The following is a 17,891-nucleotide window of genomic DNA, read 5'->3' on the forward strand; positions in this document are numbered from 1 at the left end:
ATAATTCCATGCAGTTTTTTTATGCAGTTTTTTGACTGATAACACAAATGAAATAGTGTTTTATTGAGCGTTAGAGTTGCTGGTGTGTATCATTTCTGAGCCAGACTAGGCTACATCACATCTTGACTTCAGCTTCATATTTCAAGTATTAGCACTATATAAAGTTGACGTGACAAACATATTTGCAAAGACTTGCACATTTAAACTATGTATGTACAGAGCATGACATTACCATTCATTTTTATCTTTGTCTCTGGCCTCCTGATGATTTGAAGTCCAATATTCACCCTCCTTTGAGCTGTTCTGATCCACCAACTCATGTGGGAAATATTTGCCAAATGCTCCACTATGCTCGGTAGCTACGTCCATCAGTGGCCATTTGGTGTTGAAAGAGTTGCCTGCTGTGGCAGAAAATGAGGTGGATGAGAGCTGTGAGAGCAGGCTGAGCAAAAGAAATGAAGGTGTGGGCCATTAAACAAAAACAAAGAGCTGAAAGACACTAAATCATCATTCAATCATTATCATTTTCCCGTGTGAATAATGCATTTATATTCTATAACGGCTTCTCATCAATGATAGTTTTGTAGTTAAGCAAAGACGAAAGGAAAATAATTGGCCAGGGCACTTGTGTTAATGCTGCTGCCAGGTTGTTACTATGTCAACAGTGTGGTGGAAGTGACATCGTGATAGTAGTATGGATGGTTGTAATCAGTGCTGAGAGGCAGCTGTTGAGCTTGTTGATGTGTCCTGGGTCCAATTCAACCAATCATGTGTGACCGCCCGTGCAAAAGAAATGATGTCCTATTACCCTGTGCATGCTTTAATATTCCATCTGTGCACATGAGAGCGTGTAAGCACCAGATGGAGCACAGGTTCAGTTTTTTGGAGAAAACAACACAGTACATCTCAACTTCTTTTTCCTCTGCTCAATCTGAACGGCATTTTGAATTGAAATCCAGTTTCTGAAATGAAAGGACGTCTCAGTTCACGTGTGCAGGTGTGTGCATAAAAACGCTTTTCTCTCAGTAATCAGGAGAACATACGCACACAAAGACACACTTGTGGTTCAGAGGCTACTTCAAACAGGGTTCTTGAATTCAGATGAGCTCAGCGGTGAAAGGGAACACACGCGCGCCCGCGCACACACACAATTTGCAATTTAAACGATGCTTTTGTCAAGTGCCATGTGATCATTGCCATCATCCGTTACATTTGTTCCCTCCATCCCTTCATATGAGTATTTGTCCGTCCTATGTGATTAATGCCTTGTGAATCTAACTGGACAAAGACGGCTGCACCTAAACTAAATACATGAGCTGAACGCATGGATTGATGAGCTAACCTTGGATCTGGACATTTATCAGGAAATTTATCAGGTTTGTTGACTTTGAACATTTTTTCCATCCTTCCCTCTTATGATCTGTTGTCATACCGACTATACAGCTTGTTGCTATGCCATCTGGTTTCCATGGTGATGTCTGATAAAGGATGACCTCGTACCAGCTGACCTTTCTTTCCTGACTGTGGGCCCATCATTGCATGTTTGCATGCTGGTTTGTGAGTTGTGTGTGTGTGTTTTTGGCATTTGGCCTGAGCCTCTCTATGTTTGCATGTCTCTCTAATGTGAGTATGTGCTGCAGCTTGCGTTTTAACATATATGAGTTTATTAGTGTGTGTATCTGAAGTTGGATATATTGGTATATGCCTGTTTGATTCTGTGGTTTGTGTGTGTGTGTGTGTGTGTGTGTGTGTGTGTGTGTGTGTGTGTGTGGCGATGATGTGGTGATAATGAACTGAGTCTTGTCATGGTGTGTGTGTGTGTGTAGTATGACAGGCACAGTGCAGGATTCACACAGGTTGTCTGTGAAAACGTGGACAGAGGAGGAGAGTGACCGAGCTGACAGCACACTTAGCAGGTAGCCTACACACACACATACACACATACACACATACACACATACACACACACACACATTGTCATGATTGTGTGTGTACTGTAAACATCATTCAGCCAACGTGTCAGCTTTATAAGATGATGATCAATTTTGATTTTCAGCTGTACAGTTGTGCTGCCTGAAAGTAATCATTTTTGTCATTTTGCTCCTGTCACAACCCTGTTGAGTTCGAGTTTATGTCTATATAATCTGTAAAGAATGTTATTGCCTTCCTACGTGAAGGAGTAGGAGTTTATAGATGTTGTCTTAGTACTCTCTGAATTTGCATTTTTATGTATTTATGATGTGTGTGTAGAGCACAGTCGATGTGTGATGACACCTCTTCAGAGCTTCAGAGAATGGCGGCCATTGACAGAAGGGAAATTAATTCCCAGAATTCCTTTCGTGGGCGAGGCGCGCTGTCCAGGTATGACACCTGATAAATATGCTAATCCACAAGTTGACTTTACTCTTTTTTTCTTTGTAATTCTTCAAACGTACGTATTCAGACCCCATCTGCTTTACAGTACTGTTTGTTTGTCTGCCTGTCTTCAGGATAGTTGGTATGGTGATGACTCTGAGAGAATGGGCCCAGAAGAGCTTGACTGATGAGACGGAGCGGCCGGATTCCTTCTTGGAACGTTTCAGAGCCCCCGTCCAAGCGGACATGCAAGCCCCGCCCAGCAGGTTCAGCCACAGCCACACTGGCTCTGATGCAGAAAAAGAAAACAGACGCTCCAGACGCACGTAAGCAAGCAAAAAACAAAACACATACTCATTAAAACATCAAGTGACCCATAGCCCACATAAATCTCTGTCTCTCTGCTGTTTGCCCCTCTCTGTCAGGAGGTGGAAGTGTAACGTCGTGGTCTTATCACCATCTGATGACGCATACTACCACTGGCTGATGGTGATTGGTGCTCCTGTTTTCTACAACTGGACCCTGCTAGTTGTCAGGTTGGGAACTATTACTGTGCCTGTCCAACAGAACTAGTGAAAACTCTAATACTACTGCTTGCACAACTATGAATCCTGATTCTTAGGTATGCCTCTAATTCCGCCAACAACTACTACTACTGCTCCATTACTGCAGAAAAACATGGGTGTAGCGGTTGTGATGTAGCCATAGAGATGGCTTAGGGGAGGACAAGCAGAACACCGAGATTCCTGTTCATTTGCATGGCACAGAATGTTCTTCTTCTGCTACTGTCTCAGTTTATCTGTTTCTGCAGGGCCTGTTTCGATGAGCTCCAGATGAAGAATGTGTTGGTCTGGCTGGTACTGGACTACATCTGTGATGGAGTCTATATCCTGGATATAGCTGTGCGCCTCCACACAGGTACTGAAAAAGAGAGTCAGTGAGTCAAGGCTCAGATTTTCATTCGTACATGACAATGTTTGATTTGATCTTTTAACTAATACATTTGTCATCCAAGAGACACCTACATTCATTCACTCATTTATTGAATTTGTTCTGCATGTGAAGGTTTCCTGGATCAAGGCTTGATGGTGAAAGATGTGCAGCGTCTGAGAGAAACCTATGTTCGAACCTTACAGTGTAAACTTGACATTTGCTCCATCCTTCCAACTGATCTCCTGTACCTGAGCGTGGGAATCAGCTACACTCCTCTCCTTCGCTTCAACAGGCTGCTGCGCCTGCCACGTCTGTTCGAGCTGTTTGAACGTACAGAGACACGAACGGGCTACCCCAACGCATTCCGCATCTGTAAACTGGTTCTGTACATCCTGGTGATCATCCACTGGAACGCTTGTGTGTACTACAGCTTCTCCAAGATCCTGGGACTGGGCTCTGACTCTTGGGTTTATCCCAATGCGTCAGATCCTGAGTTTGGCTCCCTGACCAGAAGTTACATATATTGTCTCTATTGGTCCACTCTGACACTGACCACCATTGGAGAGACACCTCCTCCTGTTAGAGATGAAGAGTATTTGTTCCTGATCTTCGACTTTCTGGTAAGTCAGTTGCAAAGGTGTCCCCTTAGCTGATATAATATTACCTTTAATGATTAATAAATGCCTTTAACTGTGTGGATCCTAGTTGTTCCAGTCCATCAAAGCAGCTAATAGCAGTGTGTCTGTTCTAGGTGGGTGTTCTGATATTTGCCTCCATTGTGGGGAATGTTGGAGCCATGATCTCCAATATGAATGCCACGAGAGCAGCCTTTCAGAGCCGTGTAGACACCCTGAAACACTACATGCACTTCAGACATGTAAGCAAGGTGCTTGAGCAGCGCGTCATTCGCTGGTTTGACTACCTCTGGACCAATCAGAAGACAATAGATGAACAGGAAGTGCTGAGGAACCTGCCCAATAAACTGAGAGCAGAGATTGCTATTAATGTTCACCTGGACACACTGAAGAAGGTAAAGACACATCCATTGACATCTCAAAGCCTCTTAACACCATTAATGCATTTGTGTAGCTTATCATCAAAAGGTCCAAATTAATTCTGTGTTTGTGTGTGTGTGTGTGTATATAGGTGCGTATTTTCCAGGACTGTGAGGCAGGCCTCCTTGTAGAATTGGTACTAAAACTCCGACCGCAGGTTTTCAGTCCTGGAGACTACATCTGTAGAAAGGTTAGTATGACTTCTTTAATACTGGTACTGTTGAAGGATATACTGCACTATCAGTTTATTCATTCCAATAACTGTACATGCATTGTGGGTACTTAGGTGGCAACGATGCATGTACATTACCATCACTACCATCTCTAGTTCCACTTGACTGACTGCATGCTAACAGGAACTGCACAGAAATAATATATTCATATAAAGGTATCTTTTAAATATATACTAGACCTAGTGGTGCTACCACTCGCAGTAGTCCTTGTGTGATATGTGTGATGCTCAGGAAATCTCCTCTTAGCTTCTTTTGCAATGGATGTATATACTAAAATGCTGTATGACCAGCACTTCAGACGGTGGGCATTACACCAAAGTTGCTGCATAGCTTTAGGGCAGTTTCTGGCCTCTAACTACACCTTAACATAAATACAGCACATGCATTGCTGGACAGCAGCAGGCAGTCATCTATCCAAACATGCAGCACCCTCTGGGTTTGCTGTACAAAGCAATCCTCTGTATTCCACAGTTTCAGTTAATCAGTAATACATTCAGCAATAGCTACATTGTTCACAAGCACTGAAAATGACATACTGAAAAGATTTAAAATGCATCCTGAACAAGCAATGTCAATCAGTGGCATAGTGTGAAACTGGCAGCAGGAATATGTATTGTATTGTAAACATGTACTTTGGTATGCATACATAATCCAAACAAAGCATGAATATACTCATTAAAACATTGCTCCATAGCACTACTGGTGGTTAAAAACTACACAGGACACCTTTAACTCTTCTAAGGCAGTTTTACAATTGAGAAATGGACATTTACTGCTGTTTCCACCTCCATTAGTGCTATACCTAACTCAGAACAGTATTGCTGTTAAAAGTACTATTTATTATAAGTGCTATTTATATTCTCTGTTTGTTTTTCCAAGGGAGATGTGGGCAAGGAGATGTACATAATTAAAGATGGCCAGCTGGCAGTGGTTGGGGAGGATGGAGTCACCCAGTTCGCTGTTCTGACCTCAGGAAGCTGCTTTGGAGAAATCAGCATCCTGAACATCAGCGGCAGCAAGATGGGGAACAGACGTACAGCTAACATTCGCAGTCTGGGGTACTCAGACCTGTTCTGCCTTTCCAAACAAGACCTGATGGAGGCGCTTCAGGAGTTCCCCCATGCCAGGGCCCAGCTGGAGCAGAGGGGGCGGGATATCCTGCAGAAGGAGGGGCTTCTGGAGGAAGTAAATGTGTCTGCAGGGGAGGAACTTGAGGAAAAGGTGGAGAGGCTGGAGAGCAGTCTGGACCGACTACAGGTCAGGACTGTTATCAACTACTACTGCTGTTGGTACTGTTGCTCTCAGGCATTCCGGGAATGGCAATAACCCATGATTTCCTTCTTTTTAGACGTGTTTGGCTCGCCTGCAGAGTGAGTTCAACTCTTCCCAGCTTCGACTGAAACAGCGAATCACAACCCTCGAACACAACGCCGCCACAGTCGCCACAGGCAGCGGCTTCCTGTCAGACGCAGACGGCAACGAGAGTGTTTCTGGTGGTGACGGCGTGCGCAGTGAAATCAACATCCGGCTCTGAAGCAAATACATATTATTGTGTTACTAATACTTAGTCATAATAATGTAAATATGAAATGTTATAAACCTCTCATTTTGTTTGATGTTCACTAATAAATATTGATATTGTGTTTGTATTTTTTTAAGGGTTAGGGTCTCTTACAATTCTACACATTTTTTTAAGATGTCATTGACAAACAAATTCAAAGGTTGCACACACTTTCCCAAAGTCAACTCACTCTAACTGAAAATAAAAATGCAGTGTTTGTTTTTTTTTTTTTAAGTGTTGATGATGGTTATGTGCCGCCTGGCCTTAATGAATGCAGATGAAACAACAAAAGTGATTCAATTTGTTTTTTCCTTTCAGCAGTGTGGACTTTACATAACCTAACAATGGAATGCTTTTCTTTTTCTTTCGCTGCGTTGAACCACTATCTGTTCCATAGATTGTTTTGAAATGTCTTTAACTCCTGGTCAAACGTTTAAAGAATATCATTACTTCATTACATATCAGCAGATTTGTTATTAAAAAAACTATGAAACACTCCCTGAACACTGCACATTCTTTTGAATGATAAATGACACACTTACAACACAACTACTTTACCCTGAACGGCAGTTAGAGTGTCTGTGTGTGTGTGTGTGTGTGTGTGTGTGTGTGTGTGTGTGTGTGTGTGAGTGTGAATAACCATGTCACACCCCTCTAATGTGTCCGCTGCATGCTCTGCAGCCATGTCAGTAAGTGACTTGGGACCAAAGTCCCAACATCACATGACTGTAAGATTTCAGGAAGTGAATTTTAACCAACGTGTGGAAACTGTGAGAGATCACTGTGTGAAAAAGGTAGAAACCTACTGTTGGGTCCTCTTCCTCTGAGCTTCTTCTACCTTTACCCTCACCTCTTTCTGATTTTAATCTTCTTTGGCTTTTGTCTCTCTCTCCACCCTCTTGTACAATGTGCCTGTTTCTTTCTTTCTCTTCCCCCACTATCTCTCTCTTTTTGTCTTTAATCATTCTGCACCAGTCTCATATTTGTCGTCATGTAATAGATTAGAAAGAAACATTCCAGTGGAGACTATTTCTTTTTCTGCTCCTCGCCGAGGATCGTGTTGTCTGACTGTGTTTCTGCTATGACCTTGTGTGCATGTAGGTGTGCGCCTTAGACATGGAGACCAGCTTTGTGTTGCTGTCCATGATACTGGTAACCAGTGTGACACCAGCATCTGCTGCAGCACAGGTAAGACCTGCTTTTCATTTTGCAAGTCTATTGATCACTGTTAGGAAAAAGAGTCGTTTTCTTTCATTTCTAAAATCTTTATTGATGTGAACACGGGCTCACAGAGACAGAAACAATGCACCATAAAACAAAAACAAACAAAACTAACAATAAAAACTGGGCAAGGGTACTAAATACACAAACACACACACACACACACACACACACACACACACACACACACACACGCACACACAGTTAATTCTTTTTAGCTTTATTACGGTTATTGAATTCATCAATGTACTAATTACTCAAATTATCTTGAAACAAATGAATGAATGTCTTGTACTTTTTGTGTCTCCCATCAAAGCAAAGAACTCAAATAAAATCAATTTTAACTCCCTAAGTTATTGCTCCACAACCTATTATAAGGTCTCTACAATTTCAGATATTATAACAGCTTTTGTTCCCACACACTGCCTTCATTAAAACAATGCTGCATGTCGTCAGATATTACACTGCAAACACAACCAGTGTCAAAGATTAAGCTTACCTAAGCAGCAACACCTGTGTCAAGTTTTAATAAAGGTCCCATGTTGGCAATACTCACACATCACAGATATACGACTACACAGAAATTAATGACGTATGAATTTACTCCTGCAGTCACAATATTCACTGTAGGTTTTATGGTCTTCCTCCTGAGTGAAACCCTTCTGTATCTGCATCTGTATATGTGTATTGTAGCCAGGTATCATAGAGAGCCTCCTATTGGCCACCCAGCAGCGGCCCTGGCTCTGGGGTGTCTACGTCTTCACTGTTGGACTTCCCGTCATTCTCTTCATTAGCTTCATGTGGCCTGACAAGGTAGAGTATGTTTGTCTAAGTATGTGTGGATTCATCTGTGTAACGATTGAGCATTAGAAGAAGAAAAGACTTGATGTGTGTGAGTGTGATTTGGTCCTCAAAACAAATCATCAAATCATGACTGTTTGCTTGCAGAGGTTTGGGCCCCCTGATGAACAGTATTACTATAAGAAGTCTGATGACGCTCAACCTGATGATCCGGAGTTATCACAGTTGAGAGATTCACTGGATATCAAAGGTAATGGGTTGTTTTCTAGATTGTTAAGTATTATTAGAGAGTGCCAGAGGTTGTAAATCAGTAACTACAGTGATGGTAGTGTTATCAAGGTATTATTGGCAGTGTTTTCTTCTCTTCTCTTCTCAGGAACAGCTGACATAGTTCTAACAAGGAAGCGAGAGACTATTAGAAACCAGAGGAAGTCTGACTTAGACCTTAAGGTGAGATTCAGCCGACAATGTGGAGGTGATAATGTCTGACATATGATCATTCTGAGCATGTAAATGCACATTTGAAAGCCTAAGAGTACCTGACTTCCAGCCTTCAAATGAAATTTGCGTGGTGGAGTAGATATTAAGCATTAGCTGGTTTTAAATCATAATGTGTTCAATAATGCACAGCTTGCGTGACTGAGGTGAACAGGTATAAAGAAGGACAGCTCATTTTATAAATAACCCAAGACCATGATGGTCAGTAACACTGTGCTGCTGAGCAAAAAATACCCAACAGAGTGTGCAGAATCTAGGAAATGTCTCTTAAAGAGGTCATACATCATCCTGCAAAATACTGGAAGACCACCAGGTCAAAGTCTTTCTTTATCAGTCGAGCTGAAATGGCTGGCAATATTAGTCATTTAATCATTACGCCTTTCTAAATGTTTCTAGATGTTAGAGGCCACTATCATTCACATGCATTTCACTTGTTGTCTTGCCAAATTTGCATATATAAACCTTGTGTTGGAAACAAACAGTCCTTTTATGACTGTTCTGATTTCATTGCCACAACTCTTTTAAATGATTTAGAATATCGATTCCTGTCAACCTGTGATTTACAGTCCACTCTTGGTATAGTGTCCTTGCGCAGGTCCTTGAAACCGTGGATGATGAAAACTGATTGCATATGTTTGTGTGTGTATGTGTGTGTGTGTGTGTGTGTGTGTGTGTGTGTGTGTGTGTGTGTAGGATCACTGATCAGTACAGTGACTTCAGAAGAAGAAGATTGCAGCACCATCATGCAAAAGGATGCTGAGCAGCCACATCTATGGCCGTTCGTATTGATGGCTGGATGAAAGTACACACTGTGAACTCGACAATGTCTGAGCACTGACTGTATTATGGTTTTATTGAATGTGAATAAAATATTTCTCAAGAGCTAATGTTTCCCTTTAGTGTATTAATTTTAAGTGGGTACTTGGGGACAAAAATGTGAATTATGTTGTATTACATTTGGAGTTGGATAAAAGGACTTATCAGCTTTTCTTGGGCTAAGACATCAGAGGGTAAATGATACACAACATTGTCTCATTGGAGTTGGTTGCATTTGAAACTAGTACCGCCACCTGGTGGCTGTTGAAAGCAGATGGAAATATTAACTGCAGTCATTTATGGCAATATTACAACGGAGTATCAGGAGCACATTGAGAAAACAAAAATTCCAAGATTTCGAGATTAAAGTAAATAAATTGAGAGTGAGAATAGAGAGAATAAAGAAATAATATTATGAGAATAAAGTCGCTCTGTCATAAGAAAAAAAAAAATCACAATAAAAAGTCATGATTTTACGAGAATAAACAGAAAATATTAAGAAAATAAAGCCATAATATTACGGGAATAAAGTCATAATATTACGGGAATGAAGTCATAATATTACGAGAATAAAGTCGTAATTTTAACAGAATAAAGTAATAATGTTTACGAGAATAAAGTTGAAATATTTGGACAATAAAGTCGGAATTCTTGTTTCTGTTGTTTTAGAAGAGAGATATCAGAAGAGCAGGTTGTGTGCCAAGTTGTACTTCACACACATTAACCTTAAATGACCTTACGTAGGCTCTTTGGAGGCAGCCATAAATCACAAGTAACTTTACCGTATCTCAAACCCTGAGCAAGACCGTTCAATCAACGTCTAACGTGTAACGTGTTGACTGTGACGGTCACAGGTGTGATGCTGCTGCCTGTTTTGTTTACTTCCGTTGTAGGATAGGTACCGCAATATCCTTGACTCCCACAGTTAAGACCTTCATTCTCGTAATATAACGAGTTTATTCTCGTAAAATTACGACTTTATTCTCATGGTATTCCGATTTTTTCCTATAGTACGACTTTATTTTTTCTGCTCGATGTGGCCCTAAACTCTGTCCTCCTCTGTAAAAACAAGTGAAGACAGCATGTTTCTCAGTGGAAATTACTCACTGGACTCACACGTCAGTATAGTGAGACCTTTCATTTCATTATTATTGTTTTCTTATTATTGTTATTGTTTTTTATTATTACACTGCAAATCACGAGTTAAATACTGCAAATGATGAGTTAAGTACTGCAAATGATGGCTTAAATACTGCAAATCATGAGTTAAATACTGGATATGATCAGTTAAATACTGCACATGATAAGTTAAATGCTGCAAATCATGAGTTAAATACTGCAAATGATAAATTTAGTACTGCAAATGATGACTTAAATACTGCAAATTATGAGTTAAATACTGCATATGATTAGTTAAATATTGCAAATGATGAGTTAAATACTGCAAATGATGAGTTAAATACTGCACATGATGAGGTAAATACTGCATATAATGAGTTAAATACTGTATATGATGAGGTAAATACTGCAAATGTTGAGTTAAATACTACACACAATGATTTTAATACTGCAAATGAAGAGGTAGATGCTGCATATGATTAGTTAATTACTGCAAATCATGAGTTAAATACTGCACATGATGAGGTAAATACTGCATATGATGAGTTAAATACTGCACATGATGAGTTAAATACTGCAAATGTTGAGTTAAATACTGCATATGATTAGTTAAATGCTGCAAATGATGAGTTAAATACTGGACATGATGAGGTAAATACTGTACACGATGAGTTAAATACTACAAATGATGAGTTAAATACTGCATATGATGAGTTAAATACTGCATATAATGAGTTAAATACTGTTTATGATGAGGTAAATACTGATGAATTAACTACTACACTCATTGATTTAAATACTGCAAATGAAGAGGTAGATACTGCATATGATGAGTGTCATATCTGAGGTCATCACTCCAAATCTTTAGATGGGACTTGATGTGTTTGCAATCTAGCACATATTCAGCCTCCAGTATCAGAGGCGGCCTGTACTCTGGATTTCATTCAGAGGTATGACTACTCTGATTTCATTCCATCATGATATGTTTTTTTATTTTTGGACTATTGCATTTCTTGAAACCTAAATAACCACAAATTACTTTTCACAATTAAAGTTTGGATTTCTTTTTTAATAAGATGATATTAGTTATTTACCACTATTGACACAGACAGATTGACACATTACTATGGACCAAACAAACTGCCTACCTTCACCTGATTTTGTCAGTCTAGACTCTAGAATTGCTGGAAGCAAGTTTTTACATAACAGGTGCTTCCCCTTACCGCTTGTCCTGTCCGTGAACGCAACATTAAAGAGCTGTTTCAGGTTTGCGTGCGCTCAGGGATCCGTTCTCCCGTCAAATCCGAAAATGGATAAATTAGTTTGTGACAGCAGTCAGGATGGCCGAGCGGTCTAAGGCGCTGCGTTCAGGTCGCAGTCTCCCCTGGAGGCGTGGGTTCGAATCCCACTTCTGACATGCAATTTTTCCAGCGGCAAACTACTTGAGGTACGATGCAGTGATGACTCCTGTCAGAAAACATAGACTCTGCCTGACATGAAGTCACATGCATGGCACCATTCCCCTTTCACCCATATATAACCACAATACTATGTGAGAGACACATAAATGGGCTCCTTTGGTTTCCTCTTTACACAACTTCTCATAAGAAAATCCGCACGAGGGATTTAATTATTACATTTCACATAATTATTTAATTCATTTAGTTATTTATTTTGGTCAGATTCTGGTGGGGTTTTTCTGTCTTCGTCTGTGGTGAAAATTATGTTGTTTTGTGTGTGTGTGTGTGTGTGTGTGTGTGTGTGTGTGTGTGTGTGGTGGAAGAAGTACTCAGAGCCTTTGCTTCAGTCAAAGTAAAAATAGCATGGTCAAAAATACTCAGTTACAAGTGAAAGTCCTGAATTCAAAATGTTACTTCAGTCAAAGTACAGAAGTATTATCAGCAAAATGTACTTAGTATCAAAGGTAAAAGTACTCATTCTGCAGAATGGCTCTTTTCAAAGTGTTATAGCATATTATATTATTCAGTTTTTATCACTAATGAATACATGTTAATGTTTTATTTCATCAATGTGGAGCCAATTTTAGAGTAGTATAGTACCTCATTATATCATATAAGAAGTAACCAGGAACAGTAAGTGTAACATAAATGTACTTAAGTGACAAGTACAATATTTCCTTCTGAAATGCAGACAAATAGAAGTAGAAAGTAGCATTTAATGAGTTTAGTAAGTTTACTTGATTGTTGATTGAAGAACATCTGAAAAGCGCTCCTAAAAACATGTAAATCATGAGTTAAATACTTTATATGATGAGTTTAATACTTTATATTATGAGTTAAATACTGCAAATGATGGGTTAAGTACTGCAAATCATGAGTGGTGAAGTTAGTGCCTCCATGGGGAAAACAGTGTTTATCTGGAGACAAACCGAAGTCCTTGGAGCCTGTGACGAGGCTGTGGAACAGGGCGAGGATGGACTTTTTCGTGGAGATCATGTTGATGCTGTTCAGAGGATGGATCCTCAAGTTTGTAACAGCCATTTCTAGGATTGGTCCCGGCCTCAGGAGTCCAGCTAAATGGAAAGAATCACATGATTGGACCTATTAAAGCCTGGATTCAAATGTCAAGTTAGCTGTGCATTTATGTCTTTAAAACGCAGTTCACTCCACAGCAGGACTTCTTGTGAAAAGCTGTGTTGACATGTTCGATTATTCATGCGGTTCAAACAATAATGTGAACTCTTCTGTCTTTTAGAAATGCTAAAAGTCCAAGTATAAAACAAAACATGACATTAAACAGCTTTCAATCCAATCCAAGTTTGTTAAGTTCTGCTGTTAAAGCTTGACCCTTAAAAATGAAATTTTATTTCAATGACCTCCAGACTGGCTGTTTGCGTCTTTTCCAATAAAATGTTACAGATGGTTCCTGAAGTTATTCATCCGCAGCATTTGACTTAAAGCTCAACAAGTTATGTCATCATCATGACCTTCAGTGACACGATAATGACTTGGCTTCAAGTGAACCAACACACAAAATATTCAATATTAAGTCCAATTTTTTTTACGTGTTTTTTAAGACATCTCACTAAATGTACTTGCACAGGAATAAAGACACAAAAACTGAACAATAAGTTAAACAGTGCAAAAATCTAAAATCTGCAAAGACATTTACAAAGTGCGTTGACAGTGACAGTGAGTGGTGAAGAAGTGGGCAGTCAGCGGATGTTTTGGGTCAGTGGGTTAGTGAGTGAGAGCTTGAATAGCTTGTCATCAGCCGCTAAACGGGAAAATATTCTGAGAAGTGATTCATCATTTCCGTCATTATTAAAGCCAAGAGGTCAAATAATTGCTGGTCCAGTCTGCCAATCTGCTGCCTCTCTCCGTCATACTGACATGTAATCTGAATACATTTGGGCTTTTTGTTGGAAAAACACAAGGGCGGGCACTTTCTCCGCTTTTATTGAGCACAGAGACTTTCAATAATTGAGTGATGGGGAAGAAAACGGCAGATTAATTCATGATGAAATAATATTTACATGAAGCCCGAGACTTCGTTATTTGGGAAATTATTGCCTTTGTGCAATTTATTTATTTTCAAAGAAACGTTGGCAATTAAAAGTTACCGTAAAGTATTTTATAGTATAGTGTTTTTTTCTTCCTATAATTAGGGATGTTTTCGTTGGCAGTTAATATGAAGATTATTTTGTCGAAGACTGATTATTTGTGTGCTTTATAAAATGCCAGAAAACAAACAAACAAACAAACAAACAAACAAACAAACAAACAAACAAACAAACACTTCTTCAAATGTTTCTTTTCCTTGACGAAAAAATGTCGGGATTTCTCCGTTTCTTTTGTTGGAAGATGAATATCTTTGGGTTGTGGTGATCGGACGAAAGAAAAGGTTTGAGGAAGTCGCCATGGCCCTGAGAAAACACGAACAGCATTTCTTGCTGTTTTCTTGCATTTTATTAATTAATTAAAATAAATAAATAAATAAATAAATAGATAAAATCAACGAATGAAGAAATAAACGGCAGATTAAGCAGAAATGAAAATAGCTCTATTAATAAAAACAATAATAATCCAAATGGCAACGGTTCATTGTGAAAAAATGTTTTATAAAAAGGTAATAATTTCCCAAAGTGACAAAAAACCGATGTAGTGCAAGAAACGCTGAAGTACCTATTATTTCATCATTAAGATCCCCTTTTCATTATACATAATTAGTTTATTTACTTCAATATCAGTGAACAATTGGCAATCACAAATTCTCCGAATTTCCTTGGTTGTTTCCGGACAAAACCCCCGCAAATATACTCAGGTTACATTTACAGTATGACGGCGAAAAGCAGTACATTCACACATTTATGAAGCTGGACCAGCAGATATTTGACCTTTTGGCTTTAATAATGACTAAAATGATGAATCACTTCATGGATCACAATATTTTCCCGTTTATCAACTGATGACAAATTGTTTAAACTCCAATCGGACTTTGATTGAAAATCTTGAATCTCAAACTAAATGAAATCTGAAATGATAACTGTTCGCATTAAATCAAGAAATGACAAATTGAACGTAAAGTTTCATATTTAGTGTGCTGTAGACTTGAGGCCATGTTACGAACGTCTCACCGGAAGTCATGGTGATGGCATGACGTATGGAGGTGCTCCTATAAAAGCCGAAGCCACAATTCCAATTTCATTGTGAAGCTGACTGTTGGCAGAAGCTGAGCGACAGAAGAGTGAAACACCACAACTGTGACAGCAAGTGCTGAATTGTTGACGAGAGAAAAGTGGATTAAAACAACAACAACAAAAACAAACTCGAGCAGTGGATATTTGCAGGAACCAGCAACTGAAGTCAACGAAATGGCCTCCGCTCGTTTCCTCCAAGAGAGACACATGCTGAGGTTGACCCTCCACCATCCCAGGGTAAAAAATAAATAAATAATAGTCTCTCTATATATTTTTTTAAATGCATTAGTTAAAGCATAATATATAATCTAATCGAAATATGAGTTATTTAATTTTGTTTGGGTGAATATATGTTCATGTTATGAAAGTATATTACACTTTGCCGAGGCCACAATCAAACCGTTAAATCTGAGTTCCACCTTTAATTAATTGAGAAACACATCAATTTTAAGAGGGTGCACAGGGTTGTCGAATTAACATTGAAAGTATAGGACAAAGATGGCGACCGGGCCTTTTTTTGAAAAATGCTAAAAGTTGTGTATGTTGCACGCGCCATGGAGATGACGTCAAATATTGGAACTCTCAGGAGGCCGACGTCTGACGTCAGTGTTGTTAGCCGTTAGGAGCTGTGTCTGAGCGTGAATGCATAAAAATGAGACTAATTTCAATAAATGTGACCAACTGAGATCTCGTTGGTCACTGAAGTCCCTCATACTGTCATTCGTTAGTGTCATAAGTCACAGAAAGACATACAATAAACATAATGATTTGAAATAATGGGCCATCATGTGGCATATCCTGCAGTTACAGCCTGCTTGACCCATGGAGCTTACATGAATCACTCCTCATGCCTATTATTATTATTATTATTATTATTATTATTATTATTATTATTATTATTATTATTATTAACATTTTAATTAAACATTTTCTTTCAAGCTACTTATGTTTTTAATTCAAATGCTGCTACATTTTATTGGAAAAGATGCAAACAGCCAGTCTGGAGGTCATCGAAACAGTATTTCATTTTTACCAAGAGTCAAGCTCCTACAGCAGAACTTGTTTAGTGTCTACAAAGCGCTAATTAACAAACTTGTATTGGATTGAAAGCTGTTTAATGTCGTGTTTTGTTTTATGCTTGCACTTTGAGTTCACATTATTGTTTGAAACACAAGAATTATGAATAGTGAACTGTGTTTTAAAAAAAATGTAATTCACAGCTAACTTGACATTTCAATCCAGGCTTTATTTAGTCCAATCATGCAATTCTTTCCATTTAGATGAGCTGCACCTGCCGGGACCAACCCTGGTGATGCTTGTTACAAACCTGAGGAACCGTCCTCTGGACATGATGAACGCGTTCTCAATGTCCAAGTCCGTCCTCAGCCTGTACCACAACCTCATCACAGGCTCCAAGGACTTCCCTTTTTTCAATTCAGAGGGCCCTTCAGCACATCACACATTGTCGCACCTTTTGGCATACTCTTTGAGCTTGAGAGGGAGAACACCTCACCCTCTACTTTAGAGTATTCACCACCAGGTGTGATGGTTCCTCCTGCGGCCTCCAGCTCCTCTTCCACAAACATGCTGACCCCAGTTCTTCCTTAGAGGGCAGACCTGGCAGCCCTGAAGGTCAACCTCAAAACCAGGGTCGTCGAGATGGAGTTCGATGGCTTTCACTTCACCAGAGTCATCTCCACTGTGTACCGCACTGAAAGCACAGAGCTGACCAACCGCTGGAGAGTGACCCACTACAGTACAGACAGTCACCTTCTCATGTCAGTCCACTGTCAGTTTGACAGACAGTCTGCAAGGTATGCAGTGTCTCCAGTGCAGAGGAAGAGGAGGGATGCAGAGGAAGACAGCAGCAGCCAGTCTCCACCAAAGAAACGTTTGAGCGTGCACTATGAACCCTCTTCTCAAAAATGGTAAATATATATTGCCAGAATTTTAATATTGATCAACAGTTCTTCTTTTGACACAGCTTTGATGAAATTAGTAACTGTTATTCACTCTTATCTGCAATTTGTCTTTTAGAAAAAGGAGTCCCGATGAGACGAGGAAAGGAGACATCTTTTCGAGAGGAGAGAGGAAACAACTTGAAGTGCAACCGAGACAAAGACCAGAGGAGACAAGCAGCAACTAGAGGACAAAGCGTGCACTGTGAACCCTCTTCTCAAAAATGGTAAATATTTATTGCCAGAATTTCTGTACTGATCAATAGCTCTTCTTTTGACACAGTATTGATGAAATTAGTAACTGTTATTCACTCTTATCTGTCATTTGTCCTTCAGAGGAGTCCAGACAAAGGGAGACAGAATGATCCAGCATGCACTGTGAAACTGCTCATTTAAAAAGGTAAATATTCATTTATGTCACGCTGTTATCAGAGTTCATAACTGTGATTCAGTTATATCTGCACTTTATCTTTTAGACAGGAGTCCCAATGACCAAATCACAATCATACTGAGTTTACAAAAATAGAAACAGGGAAAAACCTGACATTTTTCCTTGAAAACCTACCAGACCAAATATTGAGCTATATTCTGACTATTATTGTGTCAATTGACTAACAGATTTATTGTTATCAGCATTATCATATTTAGTATTAAGGACTTAGTTTGATTATGTGATTCTTT

General features: G+C 39.4%; 1 protein-coding gene and 1 non-coding gene across 2 annotated transcripts; both read left to right on the plus strand.

Annotated features, from left to right (window-relative positions):
• The first annotated feature begins 1,253 nt into the window (after nucleotides 1-1,253).
• Nucleotides 1,254-6,627, plus strand: cnga2a (cyclic nucleotide gated channel subunit alpha 2a). Its single transcript, XM_076739258.1, has 11 exons — nucleotides 1,254-1,376; nucleotides 1,827-1,916; nucleotides 2,251-2,361; nucleotides 2,490-2,681; nucleotides 2,781-2,891; nucleotides 3,167-3,273; nucleotides 3,421-3,908; nucleotides 4,040-4,318; nucleotides 4,435-4,533; nucleotides 5,456-5,833; nucleotides 5,925-6,627. The coding sequence occupies exons 2-11, from the start codon at nucleotides 1,828-1,830 to the stop codon at nucleotides 6,108-6,110; spliced, it is 2,040 nt and encodes a 679-aa protein (XP_076595373.1). The 5' UTR covers nucleotides 1,254-1,376; nucleotide 1,827; the 3' UTR covers nucleotides 6,111-6,627.
• Nucleotides 6,628-11,926: 5,299 nt separating this feature from the next.
• Nucleotides 11,927-12,009, plus strand: trnal-cag (transfer RNA leucine (anticodon CAG)). Its single transcript has one exon. It is a non-coding gene; the product is annotated as a tRNA-Leu (tRNA).
• Nucleotides 12,010-17,891: the final 5,882 nt, after the last annotated feature.

The sequence above is a fragment of the Chaetodon auriga genome, chromosome 9 (assembly GCF_051107435.1).
Source record: "Chaetodon auriga isolate fChaAug3 chromosome 9, fChaAug3.hap1, whole genome shotgun sequence".
NCBI lineage: Eukaryota > Metazoa > Chordata > Actinopteri > Chaetodontiformes > Chaetodontidae > Chaetodon > Chaetodon auriga.

Bases quoted from the DNA above. Each gene is read 5' to 3' on its own strand.
- cnga2a (XM_076739258.1), top strand. From the start codon at position 1,828: ATGACAGGCACAGTGCAGGATTCACACAGGTTGTCTGTGAAAACGTGG. The intron at 1,917-2,250 runs GTAGCCTACACA...ATGTGTGTGTAG, and splicing joins GCTGACAGCACACTTAGCAG to AGCACAGTCGATGTGTGATG. The intron at 4,534-5,455 runs GTTAGTATGACT...TGTTTTTCCAAG, and splicing joins GAGACTACATCTGTAGAAAG to GGAGATGTGGGCAAGGAGAT.